We start from the raw sequence: 25,006 nt of genomic DNA on the forward strand, positions 1-25,006 counted from the left end.
GCGATTGAGTCGGAGGTCTGTAGACTACACCCACGTAGATAGAAGTTCCATTTTCTCTTTTCAGAGCGATCCATATCGCTTCTTCCTCTCCCCAGGTCCCTTGCATTTCAGTCGCTTGGATATTGATCTTTACATAGAGAGCTACTCCTCCACCTTTTTGACCATCTCTGTCCTTCCTAAAAAAGATTATATCCTGGTATGTTTGCATCCCATCCATGTGATTCACTGAACCATATCTCTGTGATAGCGACAATATCTAGATCTGCCTCTAACATCAGGGCTTGCAGATCATGAACTTTATTGCTTAGACTGAAATTGAACTAAAAACAAACAGGTGAATGTAAGAGAGTAATGACCTTTAACTCCAGAACTAGTTTTTAAACTTCCTGTAGTTTACTTTATTAGTTCATGCAGTAAGAAAGGTGCCACCTTGGCTTTTTGAATCCTGCTTGATTTTGTGAGTACTTTTAGTTCAATTTGATTATTGAATAATAAAAACAACTGAAATAATGATCATCATGAAATAACAACAGTACACGAAGAATTTGGCACGATAGAAAAAAGCATCAGGGAGGTCACCAGAGTTCAGTTAGGTACAAAAGCAGTAAGTTCTAAGTAGTTTGCAAATAAATGTCAATGGGTGTCCATATATTTTAAGTAGAAATTGTAGAATGGGAGTATAATTTGTCCTTAGCATACTGCTCGTAGCACTTGTATAAACAGATAAGAGTTCCACCAGAAAGTACAATTTAGAAGGGAGGCAGATTTCCAATTTTGGAGAGCATGTTGTATACCAACAGATAGCATGATATCTATCAACTGTGGCTCACATGAGCAGTTAGCAAAACATGGATGGAGAGAATGCATGATATCTATCAACTGTGGCTCACATGAGCAGTTAGCAAAACATGGATGGAGAGAATGCATTACGATTATATCAAAAGACAAATCTGCTGTACAATTTGAAACAGAACTGATCAAGGACCATATCTGTGTCCAAAAGTGTATAACCTGAGGGCACTCATACAGCATATGCGATAATGTAACCTTGTGCTTTCGAGCAATGCCAACATAAGTCATCTGGCTGAGAGCAGGGATCTGTTCACCTTTGACCAGAATCTAGACTAGTCGTTATCCGCGAGCTCCATGTGAAGCTCCTGCGACCATATATAGTTAATTTCTTGAGTTGTTGTGGATTGAGCATCTCTTCGTATATTATAGAAATAAGAAATCGCTTTCCCTTTGGCTTCTACTGTTGTACCCCATTTCGAGGCATATCTTATCAGAAAATTGTATGGTAGAAAGTATAGAGGTTAGCAGAGACCATTGACTCTGTTTAGTGGAAAGGGTAGGGTATCTTAAACAAAATTCTGAAAAAAAGAATAAAGCAGAGTCCTGAAAAAGTTGTGATACTTGCCATAGGCCTTGCTTTTTCCATGAATTCCAGTTTAAGACTCGTTTTTTATGTTTTAGAGCAGGATTGTGCCAAAGGGCCATATCTTTGGTATGAGAAGATAGAGTGGTTAGCTAAATTATCTAAGGCTCGTAATGCAGTAATCATTGCAGGGATAACAGTGAATTGTTTAATTTGAGGAGGAATGGACATGGTAGGTATGATATTAATAGGGATTGGTTTGCAAAAGTGAAATTTCTAATTCCAGCCAAGATGGTATAGAGGAACCGTGTCTAGAGGAGTTATGTAAGATCGAGCCTGATCCGTATTTAGCCAAGACCAAGTGGTAACTGTAGAAATCAGGAAGATTGATGCCACCGTATATTTTGGAAGCCTTTCCCTTATGGAGTGCAATTTTTGGTTTTTTATGTCTCCAAATGAAATTGGTAATTTTTTGATCAATCCAGTGGTATACGGAAGGTTTGCATAAATAGGGCAGCATAGATAAAATATAAAATCTTTATTATCTGCGGTGCTAGTGTCATTTTAATAGTAGAGATTCGCTCCCACCAAGATATGTAGGGTGGCGTTGTTAGAAAGAGAATTACTAATAAGGTCTTTTAGTTTGGCTATGTTAGTGTCCATGATAATGGCATGATCTTTATGAATATATATGCCAAGGTATTTAGTTGGGGAGGTGGACCATGAAAACCTAAAATTGGATAAATCTGTTTGAGAGACAAGGTTATTTAGTGGTATTATGTCAGATTTTTCCTAGTTAACTTTATATCCAGAGTGTGTGGAGTATACTTCAATAAGTTGAATAAAGGTGGGGAGGGAAGATATGGGATTTCTAATAAACAACATAATATCATCTGCATAAGCAGCTATTTTGAGTTCTCTAAATGATAAAGGAATATCTTGTATCAGGGGGGATTGTCTAATTGCAGATAAAAATGGTTCTAAGGAGAGATTGAAAAGGACTAGTGAGAGAGGACATCCTTGGCACGTGCCTCTTTTTAATGAAATAAGATCAGTGATGGATCCATTAATGAGAACTTTGGAAGAAGGTTGCCAGTGGAGAGCTTGGATCCATGAAACAAAATTGTCTCCAATGTTAAACCATCTCAGGATCTGTAACAGGAACCGCCATTCAGTCCTGTCAAAGGCTTTTTCTGCATCGATGGTAAGTCCTAACACAGGTTCCGAAATGGTCTTGGCGTAATCATTCACATTATGAAAGATTCTAAGGTTATCTCCAATATAGCAATGTTTAATAAAGCCCACTTGATCTGGGGAGATCAGTTGTTCAATAATCTTGTTTAGTCTATTAGCAAGGATTTTAAAGGCAGAATTAAGTAATGAAATCGGTCTATAGTTTTTTGCTAGGGTACAATCCCTGCCTGGTTTAGAGAAGATTAGTATATTAGCTTCGGTGAAATTGCGTTGTAATTCAGGGTGATCACATATAAAATTAAAGTAGAGCAGTAGTTGTGAGCAAAGTTGAGAGGAGGTAGTTTTATAGAACTCGCTTGTAATACCATCAGGGCCGGGAGATTTATTAGAAGGTAATATAGAAATAGTAGATAATATTTCCTGTGGGGTTATTGGTTTGTCTAGCTCTTCTTTGAGATGAGGTGACAATTCTGGATGAGAAATAGACTTTAGATAATTTGCAATGTACTCTATAGACGAAGAAGGCCAGTGTTAAAAGTAATTGGGAGTAAAAGTGTTCAAATTCAGATTTTATTGCATGTGGATCGGTTTGTGGTATATTTTGGGAGTTGCAAATAGAGGCGATATGGGACCTTTCTTTTTTGCCTTTTAGATATTGAGCTAGGGATTTTCCCATCTTGTTACCTCCAATATAATGACCTGATTTTAGGAGAAAAATATCTTTGGTTGCGAGTTGAGAGGCAATGGAATTATATTCATACTTCTTTTTGGTGAGCTGAGAATGGAGTGTGGAGTTAGATGGATTGGATATGTACTGAGACTCTATTAATTTAATGTCAGATTCTAGATTTGTGAGAAGTTGGTTAGATTGATTTTTTTTTCCATGCCATCAGGCTTATGATTTGTGCTGTCAAAGTGGCTATGTAGGCCTTCCACACCGTAGCCGAGGACATTTCAGGAGATGAATTTTGAATGAAGAATTCTTCAGTAAAGGTGCAAAGTTTCTGAATAATGATATCATCTGTCAGAATACTGTCATTCAATCTCCACGTCGGTATAAAGTGTTTAGGGCCGGAAAGCTTAATGAGTGAAATGGGTACATGATCCGAGATGAGCATGGAATGTTTGGTGACTTTAAGCGTATCAGGAATTAGTTGAGCAGAGATTAGGAAGTAATCTAATCTGGCATGTGTGCTGTGTGGTGCCGAGAAATGTGTGTACTCACGGTCTGTAGGGTTCAAGGTCCTCCAGGGGTCCAGTAAGTTGTAATTCAACATCAATGTTTTAATTTCAGCCAGAGTCCGGGTTTTGGAGGGTCTACATCTAGATGTTCTATCAAGAACAAAGTCCAAGGGTTGGTTATGGTCCCCTCCCACTATAATTGGAATGTGAGAGTAGTGTAAATGGGTATTTTGCAAAGAACGATAGAATTCTGGCAAGTCAGAGACAGGAACGTAAATGTTAAGCAGTACAAAAGATTTCCCATATAATGATAGTTGTAATAGACACCATTTCCCTTCTGTATCATTATGATGAGAGTGTATTGTGACGGATAAAGATTTATCAAGTTTCAAGTTTATTAAAAATAATTTTTATACCGCTCAATCAAACTTCTAAGCGGTGCACAAGTAAGTGCTAATGGGGGACCAAAGACACAGGCTTACATAGGTAGAACTTGAAATAAGTTACAAGACAAATATCTCATGACATATAAACGAACGAGCACAAGAGGAAAGAGGGAGGAACTACAATAATCAAGTAAAGTTAAAGTAAAAGGTAGGTACAATAGGAAGGAAAATTTTAAAAAATAAATTAATAATGATAAATTAAAAATTTAAAAGTTTTAGCCCTAATAAGGGCAGTTAGGTGTCAAAAGCATCTTGAAATAGAAAGGTTTTTAGGCTATTTTTAAAACGAGAAACAGAAACTTCTGTACGAAGATGGCTAGGGGTAGAATTCCAAAGAGAAGGGGCAGTTACCGCAAAATTATTAGATCTAATGGTGTTGATATGTTTTAGGGAAGGAATTGTTAGGAGATTTTGAGATGTAGAGCGAAGAGCTTTAGAGGGGCAGAAAGGTATGATTAGATTATTAATAAATTCAGGTTGGTTACTTGAACGAGTTTTAAATATCAATAAAAGAATTTTATAATTGATTCTGTGCTCGACAAAGATACTGTTTTTTGGGTTTTTTTTTAAATGCTAGGGAGAAATAAGGATCAGTGTATCCCTTGATCTTGGTTCTGATGTTATCAGAGTGTGAGAGATGAGTCTCCTGGAACTAAATAATATCAGGGTTTAAAGAATGCAAATAGTTAGTTACTTTTTTCCGTTTGATACAATGATTTAATCCATAGACATTAAAGGTTAGTATATGTAGATTATTCATAGTGAGTAATTAGCAGAGTAATAAGCAGAGTAGCATGAAAGAAAGACATGAATGTACATAAGAGATCATGTAGAAAAAACTGGTATTATGAAATAAGATAGTACCAAAACTTCCTGAACTGTAGAAAACAATAAAATGTCATAACTATAAAAGGCAAACTGTGCCAGAGGAATGATATTATTATCATTAAAGAGAAAAAACTGGGTGGGATTGAAGCCTCATCAGCTGGCCTCCACACTTAACGGAGCCTCCAAGATGGCGCTTCGATGAGAAGAAAACTGTAAATAACATCTACACAACTGTAGAGAGTAAAGCAAAGTTAGACAGCATTTTTACATCTGAAAACTATTGCATTTTGATAGAATCTATGTATTGTTGTAATTTAGATGGTTCCAGATATGTTACAGTTTTGTTGTTGTGGGTAATCAGCATTTTGGCAGGATAAATAAGGCCAAACCTGGCTCCAATGTCTTTGAGGTCTTGTCGCTGTTGAAGAAAAGCCTTCCTGCGAGCTGCCGTTGATTTTACAAGATCTGGGACAAAGAGAATCTTCTTTCCTTGTTATAGGAGATGTTTCTTATCTTTTGCTGCGGTTAGAATTCGCAAAGCATATTGATATCTGAGCAGCTTAGCAACAATGGGTCTAGGAGACTTTTGATTCGGAATAGGCCTAGATCAGGAATCTCAAAGTCTCTCCTTGAGGGCCGCAATCCAGTCGGGTTTTCAGGATTTCCCCAATGAATATGCATTGAAAGCAGTGCATGCACACAGATCTTATGCATATTGATTAGGGAAATCCTGAAAACCTGACTGGATTGCAGCCCTTAAGGAGGGACTTTGAGACCCCTGGCCTAGATGGTACCTGATGTGCTTGTTCCAGTTCTAGCGGCTGACTGAAGGTGAGGCCCAGCAGAGATGGGATCCAGGTTTGCAGGAACACAATGGCGTCAGAGCCCTTCAAGGTTTCAGGAATGCCCAGGATTCATATATTATTGCTGCGACTCCAGTTTGCTAGATCTTCCAGGTCGGATTTTAGTTCCTTAATATCCCAATCGTGCAGGGGGGTGAGGGAAACATCAGTAGTATGTTTCATTGTGAAGCTTTCAAGTGCGTCGAGTCTGTGTCTGGCATCAGTGAATTATGAGTTTAAAGCTTCTATTTCTGTTCTAATTAGTTGGGATTCTTCAACTTGTTTAGACAGTAGGTTTTTAAAGACACGCATTTCAACAAGCAAAAGCTCAAACTGTGAGTCAATTGATTTGGGGGGGCTGCGTTTCAGGCGAAGATACCTTGTGTTTAGGCCTCTTGCCGCTTGGGAGCACGGTGGTTGATTGCTCACCTTTGTTCGAAGACATATTTCCGCGCAGGACATACAAAACAGTGCACACTGTTAATAGCAAGGCTCCAGTCGTCGCGCAGATATTTATATTTAATAGATTTAGTGTGCCGTCTTAGGGAGAGCTTAGTCAGCACTTCTGGCCGCCTGATCATCAAGCCACGTCCCGTGAGTACTATGTTTCTAAACTGCAGTGATAGTTTGCTTTACTAGTTCACGCAGCAAGGGAAAATGTGCCACCTTGTTTTTTTTTTAATCTGTTTTATTTTGAGAAGATTTGGCTTTTTTTAACTGACTATATACTGTAAATCTAGTATTGGCTTTCATTTTGTAGTACCATTCACTGAATGTGTTGTTTCCTTCTGTTTTATTGGAAACAAAGGTGAATTTGAAAGAGTTTGGTTTAAAAGAAAAGAAGCTGTGCCTCTTTAGATTTTCAATCCTGCTTGTTTTTGTGAGTACTTTAGCTATTTTTACACCGATTATAAATTTTGTGCTGGTTTTAATTTTTATATACTGAATATGCTGTCTCAATCTGTTTTTTGATGACATAGATGGATGAAAGAGTGATTTGCCTCAAAAGGGGGGGGGGGGAGTGTTGTATTTTTCCCCTTCTAGGTAGGGCTTTGAATAATTTGTAATGCAAGCACTTTTGAAGCACAATGAACACCTTCAGTTAGCTCTATTAGGCATGATATTATACCAAGATCACAACTGGTTCGTTGATGTAACACTATTAAGGCATACATAGACACTGGACAAACACACTTTTATGTTCTGTTTTATTTGTGCATGCTCCTTCATTTTATTTCAAATGATATTTATTAATTGTTACTGAATTTTATGAATTAACATTATGTATGTTTATATATTTTGTTTTTAATTGAATTTTAGCAAATTTCCCCTGACGCAATCTGAGGGTTAAACACGGCCACATCGGGTTTGGTTTATCTAATATTAATTGCAGCCTTCTTGATATCATTCGTCTGCTCTGTGTTTCTGTCTGTGAGAATATTCGCAGATTATCACCTCTTTGTGTTCTACTTTGAGAGTGATGCCTTAATTGAATATCCTAGCAATGCATGGACTGAGCTGAGGACTGACATTGTTTATAGCATTTGCGACCGACGCAGGACAGCTAACTCTTTCTACAACATCATAGAAAGATGTTCCTGCAGAGATGGCACTGTAACCGGTACGTGCACATTAGTTGAGCATCAAAAGCACTGGTGTCTGTTAAGAAAAGACAGGGTAGGAAGAAAAAGAGGGGGGATGTAGCGTTATATGTTAAAGATCATATTAAAGCCACACAATTGCAGGATATGCAGGGCAAGGAAGAGGTACTATGGATCAATTTGGAAAGAAGGAACGGTAAATTTATTTACATTGGTGTGACAGAGATTTAATAGTGGACTTTATCTAAAAAAGGGGAAGTTTTACTAATAGGTGATTTTAACATGCTGTGATGAGATTCGATGCTGATTCATGCCTCCAATTTGATGCTGACTCCGCACCCTCCTTCCCAATTCCGACCTAAACAGCAGCGGTAAACAGGCTGCTCAGTAGCCTGCCCACTAGGGCTTACCTCTGCCAAGTCATCAGTGATGTCGTTAGTGACGCGGGAGAGGGAAGGCCCTAGCAGGTAGGCCAGGAGCAGCCTGTTGTTCACCGCTGCTGTTGCTTTGACCCGGAGGAAACAAATCCATTCAAATTGGTGAATCAATTCGAATGAATCAGGCAGCACTTCCACATACCCCCAACAAGCAGCTCGTGTACCGCGTGTTGAGAAACACTGCTTTAGCTACATGCTTATGTCCTTCAATTAGTTATTCCAACAAAACCTGCATTCTGTAGTGCTGAAACAGTTATGTTCTGCAATGGCTTGAAACAATGAGTTCCCAGATAATTGCAAAAAATGTCTCATCTCCCTCCCCACTTCCTTCCCAGGCAGTTTCTGCATACCTCTGCAGTATGCAACAATTAATGCCAGGCTATACAAACAATATTAGCAAAAGTATTAATATAAAAATACTGTATTATATAAGTTCTCTTTTCATACTTCTCAAAAAATGTTTATACTTATCTATCAAAGAAAAATAGGGAGACCCAATAATCCACAGTGAAAACAATCCACCCATGAAAACAAAAACAAAAAACTGTGGATACAGATGTTCTGGAGATAATTTATTAAACACTGACATATAAAAACATGAAAATTCAATTTAAAAAGTACAATGACAAAAAATAGTGATAAAAATCCAACCAGACACTACACAGTCCATGTTTCGGCGAACATGCCTTCCTCAGGGGTCCAATGGTTTGCAAACTCACATATAAAGAATTGGACTGAAAACAGTCTATTGTCTTTAAACATGTGAGCAAAGAACACCGCAGACAAGCTGAAGTAGCAAAAAAAATGCTATTGAAATGAACATTAACTAAAGGGTGGATTACAATGAAATTTTTATTTTATGATCCAAAATAGGCCAAATGTGTGAAATAAAAACAAATTTATTAACCATCACTTTATATACAGTAAAACCTTGGATTACAAGTAACTTGGTTTGCAAGACAAGCAAAACATTTTATTAAATTTTAACTTGATATACAAGCAATGTCTTGCAATACAAGTACTTACAGTATACACACATCACAACTGAGCCGATGGCTCTTCTTTCTCTGACACTGCAAAAGTGTAATGACTTTACATTCTACGGCCCAGAAAAATAAAAGAAGAGACAAGTTAATCTAATCATGTATTTTTTAATAAGTATAACTTATGGGCAGATTGGATGGTTCAGGTCTTTATTTGTTGTCATTTACTGTGTTACTATGACTGTTCTAATCAAGCAAAGTCTTGCAATACGAGTACATACAGTCAGTGGCGTACCTAGCATAGGTGACATCCGGGGCCCATCATTTTTTGACACCCCCCATCTGTATGAAAAACATGATTTTTAGTAACAATCCACAAGTCACACAAGAGTGTACCTAGGAAAAGGCAGCATCTTACATACTGCAGTGAGCAGTACATCAATAAACCCATTCTAAAACTAAACAAGTCATACTAGTACAGATCAATCCTACACATTCAATCCTAACAGAAAACCATGTCTTTTCGAACACACAGAATACAGAAAACACCTTTGCTTAGTATGGAATATGTAATCACAAACTAACCCCTCCCCCTTTTACAAAATTGTAGTGTGGTTTTTAGCCATGGTGGTAACAACCAACGCTAAAAAACGCTCTACAGTTTTGTAAATGGGGAGATAGAATAAAAATCCGTAGACAAAGGTTAAACTGAAGCACCAAGAAGCTGGACTCTGCATACAATGCAACACCACAGAAACAGCGATGCATCTCCCCTAAAGCAAAAAAAAATAAATAAAGAAATAGAATTTTTTTCTATCTTGTCTTCTCTGCTTTCTGCTTTCCTCATCTTCTTGTCACTATCTTCCTTTCATTCACTGTCTACCGTCTCTCTGCCCCTTCTATATGGCATCTTCTCTCCTATTCCCCTTCCAGAAACTTTATGCCTCCCCCTTCCATCTCTCCCTTCACCCTCATTGGTCTGGCATCCATCTACTTCCCTTCCCTCTTCCAATGGTCTGGCATCTCTCTCCTCTCCTACACCCCCATGGTCTGGTATTTCACTCTCTCCTCTCCCTTCCCCCCACTTCCATCAGCATTTGCTCCCTTTGTCACCCTTCACCAAGCTTCCATACCACCCTGACCCTCTTTCTCACCCTCCACACCCTTCCATACCACCCTGACCCCCTTTCTCACCCTCCACATCCTTCCTTACCATCCTTACCCCATTTCTCTCCCTTCACCATCCTTCTATACCACCCTGACCACCTTTCTCACCCTTCACCACACTTCCATACTACCATGACCCCCTTTCTCACTCTTCACCAAGCTTCCATACCACCCTGACCCCCTTTCTCACCCTTCACACCCTTCCATACCACTCTGACCGCCTTCCTCACCCTCCACACTCTTCCTTACCATCTTGACTCCATTTCTCTCCCTTCACCACCCTTCCATACCACCCTGACCCCTTTTTTCTCCTACTACCCTGCTATGCTCCTTTCTCTCTCCATCGAAATCAGCAAGGTCCCGTGATGGCTACTTCTGCTGGCTCTGCTCCGGAAGAGGTAAGTGACATAGGAGGGGGGGCTGGGCCGGCAGATGCAGGGATTTGTGGCAAGGTCCCGTGATTACTGCGGCTGCTGGTTCACCCCCTCCCCCCAACATCACTTACCTCTTCCAGAGCAGAGGCAGCAGAAGTAGTCATCGCGGGACCTTGCTGCACTTCAGCGCGGCTGCCGACTCATATTTCAGAGCAGAATCGGCAGCCGCATTGAGGTACCATTTTGAGCAGCGCGGGAACTTCCGGACCCGGCCGGCTGTGCACCCCCTTGAAGCGTGCACCTGGGGCAAACCGCAGCCCTCCCCCGCCCTCCGCTTGGTATGCCACTGCATACAGTACACAAGCGTCATATCTGAGCCGATGGCTATCTCTCTAATGCTGCAGGAATGTAGTGACTGCTCTAAATGAGCGAGGTCTTGCAATACAAGTACGTATAGTATTTTGTATTAAAGTTTTTGGGTTGTAGAACGAATCATCTGAGTTTCCATTATTTCCTATGGGGAAATTTGCTTTGATATACGAGTGCTTTGGATTACAAGCATGCTTCTGGAACGAATTATGCTCACAAACCAAGGTTTTATTGTATATATACACACTGTAACAAATGTAACGGGCTAAACACTAATGTGTAGGAAAAAAAAAAAAAAATTTAAATTGAATCAGGATGGGCAGACTGGATGGACCATTCGGGTCTTTATCTGCCGTCATCTACTATGTTACATATGTTACTATGTGTATATATATAGATATAGATATATATGGCAAAAGGGGTGCAACAGGGTCAGAGAGGGTGTACCGCTGCTGCTTTGGGGCACTGAGGGAGGAGGGGTTGGTACGTCAGTACCGCCTCGGGTAAGTAATGGGGGTCCAGGAGGCCAGATGGAGGGCCACGGGTGGGGTCAGGGTCAGGATATAGGTGAGGCTATTCTAGCACCCGTTACTGTAACAAATGTAATGGGCTAAAACACTAGTGTGTATATATAGATATACCAACCCCTCCTCTCTCAGTGCCCCAAAGCAGCAGCGGTACACCCTCTCTGACCCTGTTGCACCCCTTTTGCCATCTTTCCCTCTCCTGCTCCTGCTGTACAGACAGGCAGCCTTGAATGCTTGCAGGGTCTGCTGGAGTATATTAGGGAGGGATAGATTCTGTAAAAGTACAGAATTACCAGCGCTTATTTTCTTAATTTTCTTTTTTTGTGAGCTACCTAGTCTCCAGGATGACAATTCTTCATTCAGGGCACGCGTCCAACAGCCATTCTTCCGGCCGCACGCCCATTTCCCCCAAACCGGAAACAGGAACCGCAGTCGAAGGCGCTGAGTGGGCTGACAAAATGAAATCCAAATCCTGCGCCGGCCATTCTTCCAGCTGCGCACCCGCTTCCCCCAAACCGGAAACAGGAACTGCAGTCGGAGGGAGAAGGCGCCGACAAAATGAAATTCAAGTCCTGTGCCAGCTCCGGTCCTGCCAGGCCATTTTGCTCAGGCCGCTTTGGTGGACTGGATGGGGGACCTATAGAGCAGGGAGGCCGGCGCTTTGCAATTTCTCTTCCGGCTGCTGGCACTGGTAAGCGCACATACGCACTTCTGCTGCCACGAACCTACTGATCATGGAAGCACGCAGGTAAGAGTGCACATGCGCGCTTAGGGTTTTATTATATTAGATTATATATATATATTCCATAGTATTTATGGTACTGACATTTCCTTTATCTCCATATCTAGTCACTCTCAGATCCTGCCAATTTCCTTCACACCTTGAGGGAGAATCAGGAGTAAGACTTTCATGAAAATGTAGGTGAAGACCCCTATGAGACCCCCAGAGGATATTTTTAAGAGAGACATTATGCTATGAATGCAGGTTTCTGACTAATGAAAGAATCATATTTCTCCCCGTCAGCAGAAACAATATGCTTATGGGACAGGTTCATCTTTGCTCTAGTAGCTGGCAAATATTTGCTGACTGTAACAGCATTGGATATTTCGGGACTTTCCAAGAAGATAAACCCAAACAAGATGTCCTACCAACAGTTATCTGCACTGCTGACAAAGTGACAATGAAGCTCAGGAAGGAGGGGGGCCTACTCTCAGAAATTACTGCACTTAGTATTAAGAATGCATTATCAGGGGGAAATAGAGAGGTCAGATTTGACACTGGGTGATATCATGCTTCAATATGGCTCCGTGATAAGTATGCAGACTATACAATCAATAGATATGATAAATGTGACAATCCAATGGAAACGGAGTATGTAATCTGTAACTAGGTAATACATTCAACTCTAGGCTACCGAACTAAAGTATATATGTAGCATACCGGCTGGCTTAAGCTTCAGGGTGGATCCATGACAGGAGTTGGCTACTCTCTATGTTATCCATTGGCTCAATTTGCTCTACTGTTGTTCCATGTAAACTGACTTTTGTCTATTACTAATAAACCTTATCGTAACTGAAGGACCGGGCGGGAAGGCACTCGCGCATGCGCAGTGCAGGCTAGCCAAAACTTTCTAAGTTCTTAGAGTGCAATTCACTCTAAAGTGTTCGTACCGACATAGGTGCGCGGTCCCTCAGTTAAGATAAGGCAGCTAAGAAGTCAACCCGGGGAGGTGGGTAGGTTGTGAGAATATCTGCCTGCTGTCCCTGGATAAACACCTGTTACAGTAAGTAACTGTGCTTGATCCTAGGACAAGCAGGCAGCATATTCTCTCTGATGGGTGACCTCCAAGCTAACATAAATGGGATGGTGGGAGTGTTGGCCAAAGAAAATATAATTTGATACACAAAATGGCCGAAGTGCCCATCCCATCTGGAGAAAAAAAAAAAATCCAGACAGTAGTGAGAAGTGAAGGTATGAATTGAGGACCAAGTGGCAGCTGTACAGAGTTCTTCAAAGATGTAGGTAAAAGGAAAAACAACCAAAGCTGCCAGAACTCTAACTCAGGGGACTGGAACACGATATCCCCATGCAAGGCCAGTTTGAGTATAGCAGAACGAGAGGCAGGCAATCAGTCAGGTAAAAAATGTTCTCAATAAATATAGGATACCCAATCTGGGTTGAATCAAAATAAAAGTTTGGGAGAAAATTGCTGCAGCTTTGACCGGTGAATCAAGGAGGACAATCCCCCCCCCACCCCACCCCACTTACAGGCCAAAGTATACAAAGCAAGAGCTCTTGTAGGAAAAACGAGGTACAGGAAACAACACAGACAGAAAAACTGACTAGGTGAGATGAAAATTATAGAAGAGACTGTGGACATGAACACAGAATCACCTTGGTATGATGAAAAACTGTTAAGGATGAATCTGCTAGCATTGCATGAAATACACCGACCCTCCTGGCAAAGGTGAGAGGCATAAGGAAAAACTATTTTCCAGGTACGAAACCCAAGTGGAGCTGACGCCATTGTTACAAATAGTAGCATCAACAAACAGGAAAGAACTATAGAGTCCAGACGACAGAAGGAGATTGTAGAGATGGTTTCACAGGAAAAAAGAAATTCCATCAATAAACCTGGAAACCCAGTAGAAAAGGCTATAGCCCAAATGACTTTAACTTATGTAACCTAACAGGGGTCCAAAAAGATTTATGTAACAGAAAAATACCATGTTTGTTTTATAGATGCCGACACTGTACACCCCATTCTCCAAGTCCAAATTCGTGGCCATCGAGATGCAGAAATTTTTTTCAATGATCAAGCGTACTGCAACATTTTAAACTCTTAAGTTAAGTTACATTACATTACATTAGGGATTTCTATTCCGTCATTACCTTGCGGTTCAAGGTGGATTACAAAAGAGTTATAGAAGGTGTATTACAAAAAGACATCTGCTCATTTTCAGGGAAAAAGTAGAGCAGGTTGTTTCGGGGGGTCAGGGAGTTTGTGGGAGGAAAGAAGGAAGTTTGTGGTGTTAAGTCTTTTTCAGGGATTTCTTGAAAAGTATGGTCTTTATTTCTTTTCTGAATGTTTTGTAGTCTGGGGTTATGAAAGGGGTGTGAGTTTTCCTATGCCTGGTTGAGGTGGTTTGGATGAGGCGGTTGTTCAGGTAGGTTGGGCTGTCTCCATTTAAAGTTTTAAATAGTAGACAGTAGAATTTAAATAGTATTCTTGCTGGAACTGGAAGCCAGTGTGAGTTGAGGTATGCCTCTGTAATGTGGTCGTGTTTCCTCAATGAGTAATGAGTCCCAGTGCTGTGTTTTGGATTGTCTGTAATTATTTTGTTATTGTTGCAGGAAAGGGAGATAGAGGATGTTGCAATAGTAGACCTAGTATTAGGGATTGTACTATGAACTGGAATTGTGCTTTCTCAAAGAATTTTCTAAGTATATTTGTGCGATGTCCCGCAATATGAACTGAATTATTAGTAATATGAAGTGCTAAGTATTAGGGATTGGACAAGGATTTTGAATGCCATAGTTTCAAAATAAGATTTTATGGTACAAAACTTTCACAAGATGAAGAAGCATTTTTTCACCAATGCCGAGGTGAATGCTTTCATAGTCAAATTTCTGTCTAAGTATACTCCCAGGATTTTAATTTCAGATTCAATGGGATAAGTGGTTCCACCTAACATAAGATCTCCGACTACTATCTTGTTCGAAGGATAGGCTAAAATGAATCTAGTTTTATCTGAATTTAACTAAAGTTTGTAATATTTCATCCAGGTATTCATGATGGACATAATCTCTTGAATTTTTGCTACCATAGTACAGGTACATCAGTACAGTTATTAATACAGTTAGGTCATACAGTAGTTACAAATACATAGTTACAAGTTCAAGTAGGTCATCATTAGCTCAACATTATGTCCCAGGAGTTGCATTAGACAGTTTAGGTGTGATTAATTTCTATAACTATCTGAGCGGGCGCCATGCGTGACATCAACGTCTGGGGGGAGGGGGCTGAACAAAGCAATTCTTCCATACCAGCCCCGACTCTCTCTGCTCCTCAGGAATGACAAACATTAAATGTCTATATGCAAAAGCTACAATCCTAAGAAACAAGATGGGAAAGTTAAGACTAGAGTATATTGTACTAAATTAGATATAATAGGCCTCTCTGAGACCTTGTGGAAGGAAGATAACCAACGAGTACTGATATCAGGGTACAAATTATATTGCAGTGATAGGGTGGATTGAATTGATGGAGGTGTAGCATTATATGTTAATGAGGGCCTTGAACTGAATAGACAAAATTCTACAAGAACCAAAACATACCTTGAAACCTCTATGGGTAGAAATGCCATGTATAATAGGGAAAACAGTATGCTAGGCTAACAAAATGGGTAATATAACAATGGGTAATTTCAACTACCTTGATATTGACTGGGTAAATGTAACATCAGGGCATACTAGGGAGATGAAATTCCTTGATAAAATCAAGGACTGCTTTATGGAGCAGCTGGTTCAAGAACTGAAAAGGCGTAATTTAATGCTGTGGCCACTCGGTAACAGTGATCATAACATGACCAGATTTGATACAGTATCAGAGAAAGTTCACACAGGAAATCTAACAAAATAACATTTACATTTAAAAAGGAAACTATAACATGAGGAGAATGGTTTTAAAAAAAAAGAAAAAACGAAACAGATGAGCAGCTGCAAACGCTAAAAATTTACATCAAGTCTGGATGTTATTCAAAAATACCATCCTGGAAGCCAAGACCAAATATATTCAATACATTAAAAAAAGGAGGAAGGATGACCAAACGGCAGTTGACGTGGTTGACAAGTGAGGTAAAGAAAGCTACTAGAGCTAAAAGAAAATACTTCAGAAAGTGGAAGAAGGATCCAAGTGAAAATAGGAAACATAAGGAATGGCAAGTCAAAAGCAAGGAAAAGAAAGCAAAGAGAGACTTTGAAGACTGCATTGGAGGCAAAATTTAATACAGTATGATCTCGTTATAACAGACTCGCTTATAACGGAACCTCGCCTATAGTGGACGACGTCTGCTGGTCCCGGCCGTGCGCCATTATAAATATACAGAAAATCATCGCATATAGCGGACTCGCATATAACAGACAACCAATTTGGTCCCCAGAGCCGCTTATCGCTGTAGTTTTCTTCGGCTATAACGGATATGCAGGCTCCGCCTACAAGGCGCGTGGCATGCCGGTGATATAGTATCAAAATGCAGCCCAGTAGAAAATGATAGAGAATTTTTCTTTCCAGTACAGTACGACATAATGCTTTAGAACAACTTTTAGTGTTCTGGTTTTGCTATTATTTCGTGCCATACCAATGTTTTGCTAAGTTTTGTTCTTGATGTTGCCGATATGGTTGTGCAGTGACTGTTGTTCATTGATTGAACGTCTTTTCAAGTTGACCTAAATAAAGTTGTCCTTCTTGAGATAGATTCGAACCTCACTAACCCCACCTGAGAAAATAACAGCTTGCATAACGAAACTCCAATCCTGGGCCCTCACTGTACAAATGAAGCTGAATGAGTCCAAAACAAAACCACTTTGGCTTGGTCCAAAATTAGATCAGCTACCTACACTCATTTCACTACCTTCTGGTCCCACACTGCAGACTGAATTCTCAAGCAAAGTTCTGGGCATCATTATTGACTCTACACTTTCCTTTAATGACCATCTCAACTCTCTGGTAAAAAATGTTTTTTTTCAGTCTTCAGATGTTGAGAAAAGTGAGATCCTGCTTCCGCCAACAACATTTTGCTGTCCTTGTACAATCAATCATTCTTTCCAGATTGGACTATTGTAACTCCATATATCTAAGTCTAACCAAGAAAAGTCTTCAAAGATTTCAGCGGATCCAGAACACTGCGGCTAGGTTGATCTTCGGAAAAAGTAAATTCGATCATGTTTCCACGCTTCTGTCAAAACTTCACTGGCTTCCAGTGATTTCTAGGGTTTACTTTAAATGTACCTGCCTAACATTCAAGATCCTACATGGCATTCTTCCTTCCCTAATTCCACTATCTTGGAATTCTTCGAGACCTGACATTACCAGATCCACCAAAAAATTTAAACTATCTTTCCCCTTGTTAAAAGGCGTCATCTATGCAGGAAAATTAGGGAAATCTCTTTTCTTCAAAATCATTGAGCTTTGGAACAACCTTCCTGCCCTGCTGCAAAATCTGGAATCCTTCCAATTATTCTGAAAGCATCTGAAAACCTTGCTTTTCTCAAAAATGTAAAGCTCATTACCCTCTTTATAACCACTAATTCTTATTATGATTTTCCCTTATTTATTAAAGTACCTATAAACTGTGCCGTGCTCTATCTTTATGGAGAGGATGCGGTTTAGTTAAAAAAAAAATGCAACTCTGGATAAAACGGACTGTTTTTCCAGGTCACTTGAAGTCCATTATAACGAGATTATACTGTAGTAAAAACTATTAGAAGCAAGAAGCCAGGAAAACAATCATTTTGGACTACAAGATAACCAAGGGGGTAAAAGAGAAACTCAGGAAAAACAAGGCCATAGTGGAGAAATTAAATGAATTCTTTGCTTTGGTTGTTACCAAGGAAGATATGAGGGAGATAACAGTGACAGAAATGGTACTCAATGCTGATGAATCAGAACATCGGAAATAAATCTCTACTGGAAGACATAATGGGGCAATTTGACATATTAAAGAGCAGCAAATCACCTGGACAGGATGGTATACATCCCACAGTACAGACAGAATTTTAAAATGAAGTTGCAGAGCTATGGTTAGTAATTTGTAATTTATCTTGAAAATCCAGCATGGTTTTACAAGACTGGAAGGTGGCCAAAGGAATGTGTTTTTATAAAGAGTTCAAGAAGTGATCCAGGAAATTATAGACTGGTGAGTCAGATGTCGGCGCCAGAAAAATTGATAAAGATTATAATATTGTGCATTTGGATTTTTCAAAATGCATTTGACAAAGTACCTTATGAAGAACTTCTGAGAAAAATAGAAATTTATGGGATAGAAAGTAATTTCCTATTGTGGATTAAGAACTGGTTAAAAGATAGAAAACAGAGTTAAATGGTAAATATTCTCAGTGAAGTTACCCAGGGGTCTCTGATGGGTTTTTAGCGCATGCAGGCGAGGTAAGTGCTCCGACGCTCATAGGAATTCTATGAGCGCCAGAGCATTTATTGTGCCAGCTCATGCTAAAAACCTTTAGCACAGCTTGATAAAAGAGGCCCTAAATTTGCTGATGAGACAAAATTATTCAAAGTTGTTACATCATAAGAGGATTGTGAAAAATTGCAAGAGGATCTTGGGAGGCTAGGAGATTGGGTGCTAAAATGTAAAGTAGATAAATGTAAAGTGATGCATCTCGGTAACAAAAATCTCATGCACGAATATAGGATGTCCGGGATGGTACTTGGAGAGACCTCCCAGGAAAGAGACTTGGGAGTTCTGATCGACAAGTTGATGAAGCCGTCCGCGCAATGTGCGACCGCGACGAAAAGGGTGAACAGAATGCTAGGAATGATAAAGAAGGGGATCACGAACAGATCGTTGTACCGGGCCATGGTACACCCTCACCTGGAGTACTGCATCCAGCACTGGTCGCCGTACATGAAGGACACGGTACTACTCGAAAGGGTCCAGAGAAGAGCAACTAAAATGGTTAAAAGGCTGGAGGAGTTGCCGTACAGTGAGAGATTGGAGAAACTGGGCCTCTTCTCCCTCGAACAGAGGAGATTGAGAGGGGACATGATCGAAACATTCAAGGTACTGAAGAGAATAGACTTAGTAGATAAGGACAGGTTGTTCACCCTCTCCAAGGTAGGGAGAACGAGAGGGCACTCTCTAAAGTTAAAAGGGGATAGATTCCGTACAAACGTAAGGAAGTTCTTCTTCACCCAGAGAGTGGTAGAAAACTGGAACACTCTTCCGGAGTCCGTTATAGGGGAAAACACCCTCCAGGGATTCAAGATAAAGTTAGACAAGTTCCTGCTGAACCGGAACGTACGCAGGTAGGGCCAGTCTCAGTTAGGGCGCTGGTCTTTGACCAGAGGGCTGCCGCGTGAGCGGACTGTTGGGCACGATGAATCACTGGTCTGACCCAGCAGCGACAATTCTTATGTTCTAAAATGACAGATGAAGTTTAATGTAAGTACAACATGATGCATGTGGGAAAGAGGAACCCAAACTATAGCTATTACATTACATTAGTGTCTTCTAGTCCGCCAATACCTTTCGGTTCTAGGTGGATTATAAAAGAATTGGTCTGGACATACCCAGTGAAATTACAAGCTGGATAATTAGAAGAAGCATTAGGGTCCAGGAATATATTGAGAAGGTTAGTTTAACTTGACAAATTTCCTGAATAACTTGTTTTTTTAATTCACTCCTGAAGGTTTTGTAGTTGGAAGTTGTGATCAGCAGGTTGGAGATGTGTTGGTCTAGTTTTGTTGCTTAGGTAGTTAGTAGGCCGTCATTCATTTTCTTATGATGTACGCCTTTGATTGCGGGGAGGGGGAGAGGGGGGGAGTGATGGGTGCCTGTGTTCTCCTTGGTCTGAATGTGCTGTTCCTGGTTAGGCGATTGTTTAGATAGGTTGGTCCATCTCCATTCAGGGCTTTGAATAGCATGCAGTAGAATTTGTAGAGTATGCGTGCTTGTACAGGGGGCCAATGTGAGTCTTGGAAGACAATTGTAATGTGGTCATATTTTTTCAACTGAGTATATCAGTCTGGGGGCTGTATTTTGCACTGGTTGTAATTGTTTTATCATGTTGGCAGAGCATGACAGGTATAGGATGTTACAGTAGTCTAGGAGTCCTATAACTAGGGACTGGACCAGGAGTCTGAACTGATTTTTGCTGAAGTATTTTTGGATTAGCCTTAAGTTGTGCATGACTGCGAAGGCTTTTTGGACTGTTTTGTTGATTTGGAGTTGCATGGTGTAGCCCTTGTCTATTACTATTCCCAGTTTTAGATTGGGTTGCAAGGGGTATGTGATGGAGTTTATTTCAAGGTTTGTTATGATTGGGTTTTGTTTTGTTTTTCGAGGAGTAGAAATTTAGTTTTGGCTTGGTTCAGCTTTAGTTTGTGGTCTTTCATTCATTTTGTTACTGTTTCTAGTGTTATGTGTAGTATGTTTGCTGTGTTGTTGGTATGTTGGTCAAGAAGGAGGATGGTGATGTCATCTGCGTAGCTGTATGAAATTATGCCTAGTTTGTCCAAGCAAGTACCAAGTGTAGCTATGTAGAGATTGAAGAGTGTTGGAGATAGTAGAGAGCCTCGGGGGACTCCGCAGGGGTTGGTCCAGGAATTCAATTTTTCTTTGTTTGTAATAACTCTATATCTCCTGTATTGAAGGGATCCTTGAAACCATGTGTAAACATGTGATTCCTATTGCTTCCAGTAGGATATCAGGGTCTACCAGGTCGAATGCTGCAGCGAAATCAAGTTGTATGACTAGTATTTTTTTGCCTTTACTTAGATGTTGTCTGGCTGTGTCTAATAGAGAGCCTAATAGTGTCTCTGTGCTGTAGTTAGTCCTGAAGCCTGATTGTGAGGGATGGAGTATGTTATGGTTTTCTAGGCAGTTGGTGAGAAGTTTTGCTACAAGGCCTTCCATTAGCTTGATGTATAGCGGTATGGAGGCTCTGGGTATGTAGTTGGATGGCTGATCTGTTGTACTCTTCGGGTCTTTCAGAATAGAGGTGATAATGATTTCATTGAGATCTTGTGGGAATTGGCCTTCTGTAAGCATGCAGCTCATCCATTGCAAGAGGTTGGTGTGGAATTTTATGGTGGAGGTTTTTAACAGGTATGGATGGGGGCAGTGGTTCAGGTTGCATGCTGCATGGCTGTATTTTTTGTATAGTCTATTCAGGTTGGACCATTGTATATCTGGAAAGTCTGACCAGGTTCTGTCTGCTGCACAGGACTCTTTTTCTGTGTGTGTGTGAGGGGGGGGGGTAGTCATTTTGCATGGGGACTATGTGGAAAAGTGATATGTTCAATTGTTCACAGTTACTTCTATTAAAGCCGTTAAATGTATTTTGCCTTTACTTTTTAATTTATCCTTATAATACCAATTCTTGATTGTACTTTGGATCTTTATGTACCAGTTATTATATGGGAATTTCCTCATTTTATGGGAAGGAGGTGTTTCTGTAGATATTGATCTTTTTTGCTATTTTCTATTAATAAAACGTTTAAACACAAGATCTTTTAAACACCTCTAGAAAATGCCAACTGCAGTTACATTAATAAGATATCTTGAAACAGATCACTGTCAGAAGAATGTTCTGTTAATCTCATGTGAAAACTGTTATAAATAAACCATATCTACCGTCACTTCATCTAGCTACAAAAACAAACAAATATTATGAATGTTTACCTGATAATAAAAGACTCTGCAATAGTTTCATGCTTTTCACTAATGTACACCTGCCTTTTCAGTAGTCCCTTTTGGCTAGTGAAAATTTACTCCTCCTCCCTCCACCTCCCCCCCCCCACACACTTTTGTTCTGGTTAAAAACCAAGTCATGTTTCTACAGCAGATCACTCAAATGACTTCTTGAAAGGAGTGTGTTTTTATGAAAGCTCCAAACAGAGAAATAAATACTTTACATGCTGTCCAAAAATAAACACTTTTGGGAAGCATCTAAATACTTTCTAATAGAACAGGGGTGTCAAAGTCCCTCCTCGAGGGCTGCAATCCAGTCGGGTTTTCAAGATTTCCCCAATGAATATGCATGAGATCTATTTGCATGCACTGCTTTCAATGCATATTCATTAGGGAAATCCTGAAAACCCGACTGGATTGCGACCCTCAAGGAGGGACTTTGATACCCCTGTAATAGAATATTTTCACTAATGCTGCAGTGTCATGTTTATTTTAATGGTGAAAGGGGTGGGTTGTGTTTTGTTCAGAAAGGCGGTGGGAGAGTTGGGATGGCTGGATGTTTTGAATTTATATTCTACTCTGATTAGCAAAAAAATAGCAGAATATAAGTCAGTATATTAAATTCAGCATCAGCAAGATTATTTTCAAGATAATTTCCCAGTATTCTAATGAAATTCATACCTTTAGTCAACCATTCATATACTTTAGTCATGGATATTACAGAGAAGGCAGGAAATTGGAACATTTTAATAATCTGTGACAAAGTACTGCTCAAATAAGTAGAAATTAGCTTAAAAAAAAAATTAGCTCATACCTATAATTTTTACTACCATATCATACATTTGTCTTGTTTCTTCTTCTTCTTTGGCCCATCGGTATTTCAAGTAACGTAGAACACACCAAATCAACCCTATACCTGTAATAAATTAGCAGATGCATCACTATATTATAATTTGAAAAAGCAAAAGAACTGGCAATCTTAACTAAAAAAATATATTTACACTAGAAAGTATATTTATTCAAAATAGAAAAGAAAAGCAAGGGAATACAGTTACAAAAACCTTACCAAAATAGAAATACTGGCATTTCATACCTAAATAAAAAGGCCGATGAAAGCTTTGCATACATCTTAGCACAGGCTCTGAGCATAATTTTCTGTGCTTGAGCACAGGGCAACTGCAATAATAGTTTAGTTCATATGAAAACTATGCAAAGGACTACATAGACACTGCTTATTTAAATCCAACAGAAAACCCTAATTCAAAGAAGTTCACACACAATTTGAAAGTTTATACTTTATTATTTTAACCCTGGAGATTTAGTAAGTAACCTGGGTAGAACAGATTAGCTTGCTTTTTGGTGACTAACATTCAGTGGCGTACCTAGTATATGTGACACCCGGGGCCCATCATTTTTTGGCACCCCCCCCCCCCATCTGTATGAAAAACATGATTTTTAGTAACAATCCACACATCACACATGAGTACCTAGGAAAAGGCAGCATCTTACATATGCAGTGAGCAGTACAACATCAATACACCTATTGTAAAACTAAACAAGCCAGACTAGTACAGATCAATCCTACACCGTCAATCCTAACAGAAAACCATGTCTTTCGAACACACAGAACACAGAAAACACCTTTACCTAGTATGGAATATGTAATCACAAACTAACCCCTCCCCCTTTTACAAAACTGTAGTGTGGATTTTAGCCATAGTGGAAACAGCTCTGACGCTCATAGAATTCTGGCCATCAGAGCTGCTACCACCACGGCTGACGCTAAAAAACGCTCCAGTTTTGTAAAAGGGGGGATAAAACAGAAATACATAGACAAAGGTTAAATTGAACCAGCAAGAAGCTGGACTCTGCATACAATGCAACACCACAGAAAGAGTGACACATGTCTCCTAAAGCAATAAATAAATAGAAAATTTTTGTCTTCTCTGGTTTCTGCTTTCCTCATCTTCTTGTTACTCTCTTCCTTCCATCCACTGTCTGCCATCTCTCTGCCCCTATATGGCATCTTCTCTCCTTCAATGCCCCTTCCATCTCTCCTTTCACCCCCATTGGTCTGGCATCTCTCTCCTCTCCTTCCCTCTCCCACACCTCTCTTCTGAAATCCCTTTCTTCCCTCATTTTCCTTTTCAATTTATTTTCTGTATCCATCTAGATTACGTTCTTACTACCCTCTCATCAATTTCTTTTTTACTGTCTACCTACAGCTCGCCACCTCTTTCCCTCACCCCCTCCAGTATTTCCCTAACTCAATCCTTTTCCCCCATCATATGCCCTCCTTTTATTTATCCCCTCCTTCCATCATCTGCCCTCTTCTCTCTCCCCACTTCCATCATCTGCCCCTTCTCTCTCTTTCCCCCCACTTCCATCAGCATCTGCCCCTTTCTCTCCCTCCACCATGCATCCATACCACCCTGACCTCCTTTGTCACCCTTCAGCATGATTCCATACCACCCTGACCCCCCTTTGTCACCCTTCACCATGTTTCCATAGCACCCTGACCCCCTTTTGTCACCCTTCACCATGTTTCCATAGCACCCTGACTCCCTTTTGTCACCCTTTACCATGTTTCTATAGCACCCTGACCCCCTTTTGTCACCCTTTACCATGTTTCCATAGCACCCTGACCCCCCTTTGTCACCCTCCACACCCTTTCATGCCACCCTGACCTCCTTTCTTTCTCCGTCCCAAAGATCCCGTGATGACTGCTTATCCTCTGATGGAAGAGGTAAGCGACGTCGGAGGGGGCTGGGCCGGCAGACGCAGTTAGTTGCAACAAGATCCCGCGATGGCTGTGGCTGCCTATCTCCCCCCCTCCCCCGACGTCACTTACCTCTTCCCAGTCATCGCGGGACCTTCTTCATTTCAGCGGGGCTGCCGACTCTGCTCTAAGTAAGGCAGCCGCACTGAAGTGTGGTTTGAAGCAGCGCGGGAGGTTCCGGATCCGGCCGGCTATGCACCCCCTTGGAGCGTGCACCCGGGGCGGACTTCCCCCCCTTGGTACGCCACTGCTAACATTAATGAGTGGTATTTTAATGTTCTAGCAAGAACTGGCAAGCATTCAAAGGAAGTAAAATATTGTTTCAATTCAAGATTATACATATGTATGTACAGTATATACGCATCCTTGAGAGCCAGTTGCCTTTGGGCAAAGAGGAATGAAAGAGGATAATAATAAAAAGTTATAATAATAACAGTAATAATAATAATAGCAGTTTATATACCGCAGGAC

The 25,006-nt window shown here is 40.3% G+C and overlaps 1 protein-coding gene across 1 annotated transcript in view; it reads right to left on the bottom strand.

The window, feature by feature from the left end:
- The window catches only part of LEMD3 (LEM domain containing 3), a 385,365-nt gene that overhangs the window by 171,979 nt on the left and 188,380 nt on the right, over positions 1 to 25,006 (bottom strand). Inside the window, exon 7 of the mRNA XM_033958493.1 lies at positions 22,571 to 22,672. Coding sequence (XP_033814384.1) covers positions 22,571 to 22,672 — 102 coding nt within the window. The remainder of the gene's footprint in view (positions 1 to 22,570; positions 22,673 to 25,006) is intronic.

The sequence above is a fragment of the Geotrypetes seraphini genome, chromosome 9 (assembly GCF_902459505.1).
Source record: "Geotrypetes seraphini chromosome 9, aGeoSer1.1, whole genome shotgun sequence".
NCBI lineage: Eukaryota > Metazoa > Chordata > Amphibia > Gymnophiona > Dermophiidae > Geotrypetes > Geotrypetes seraphini.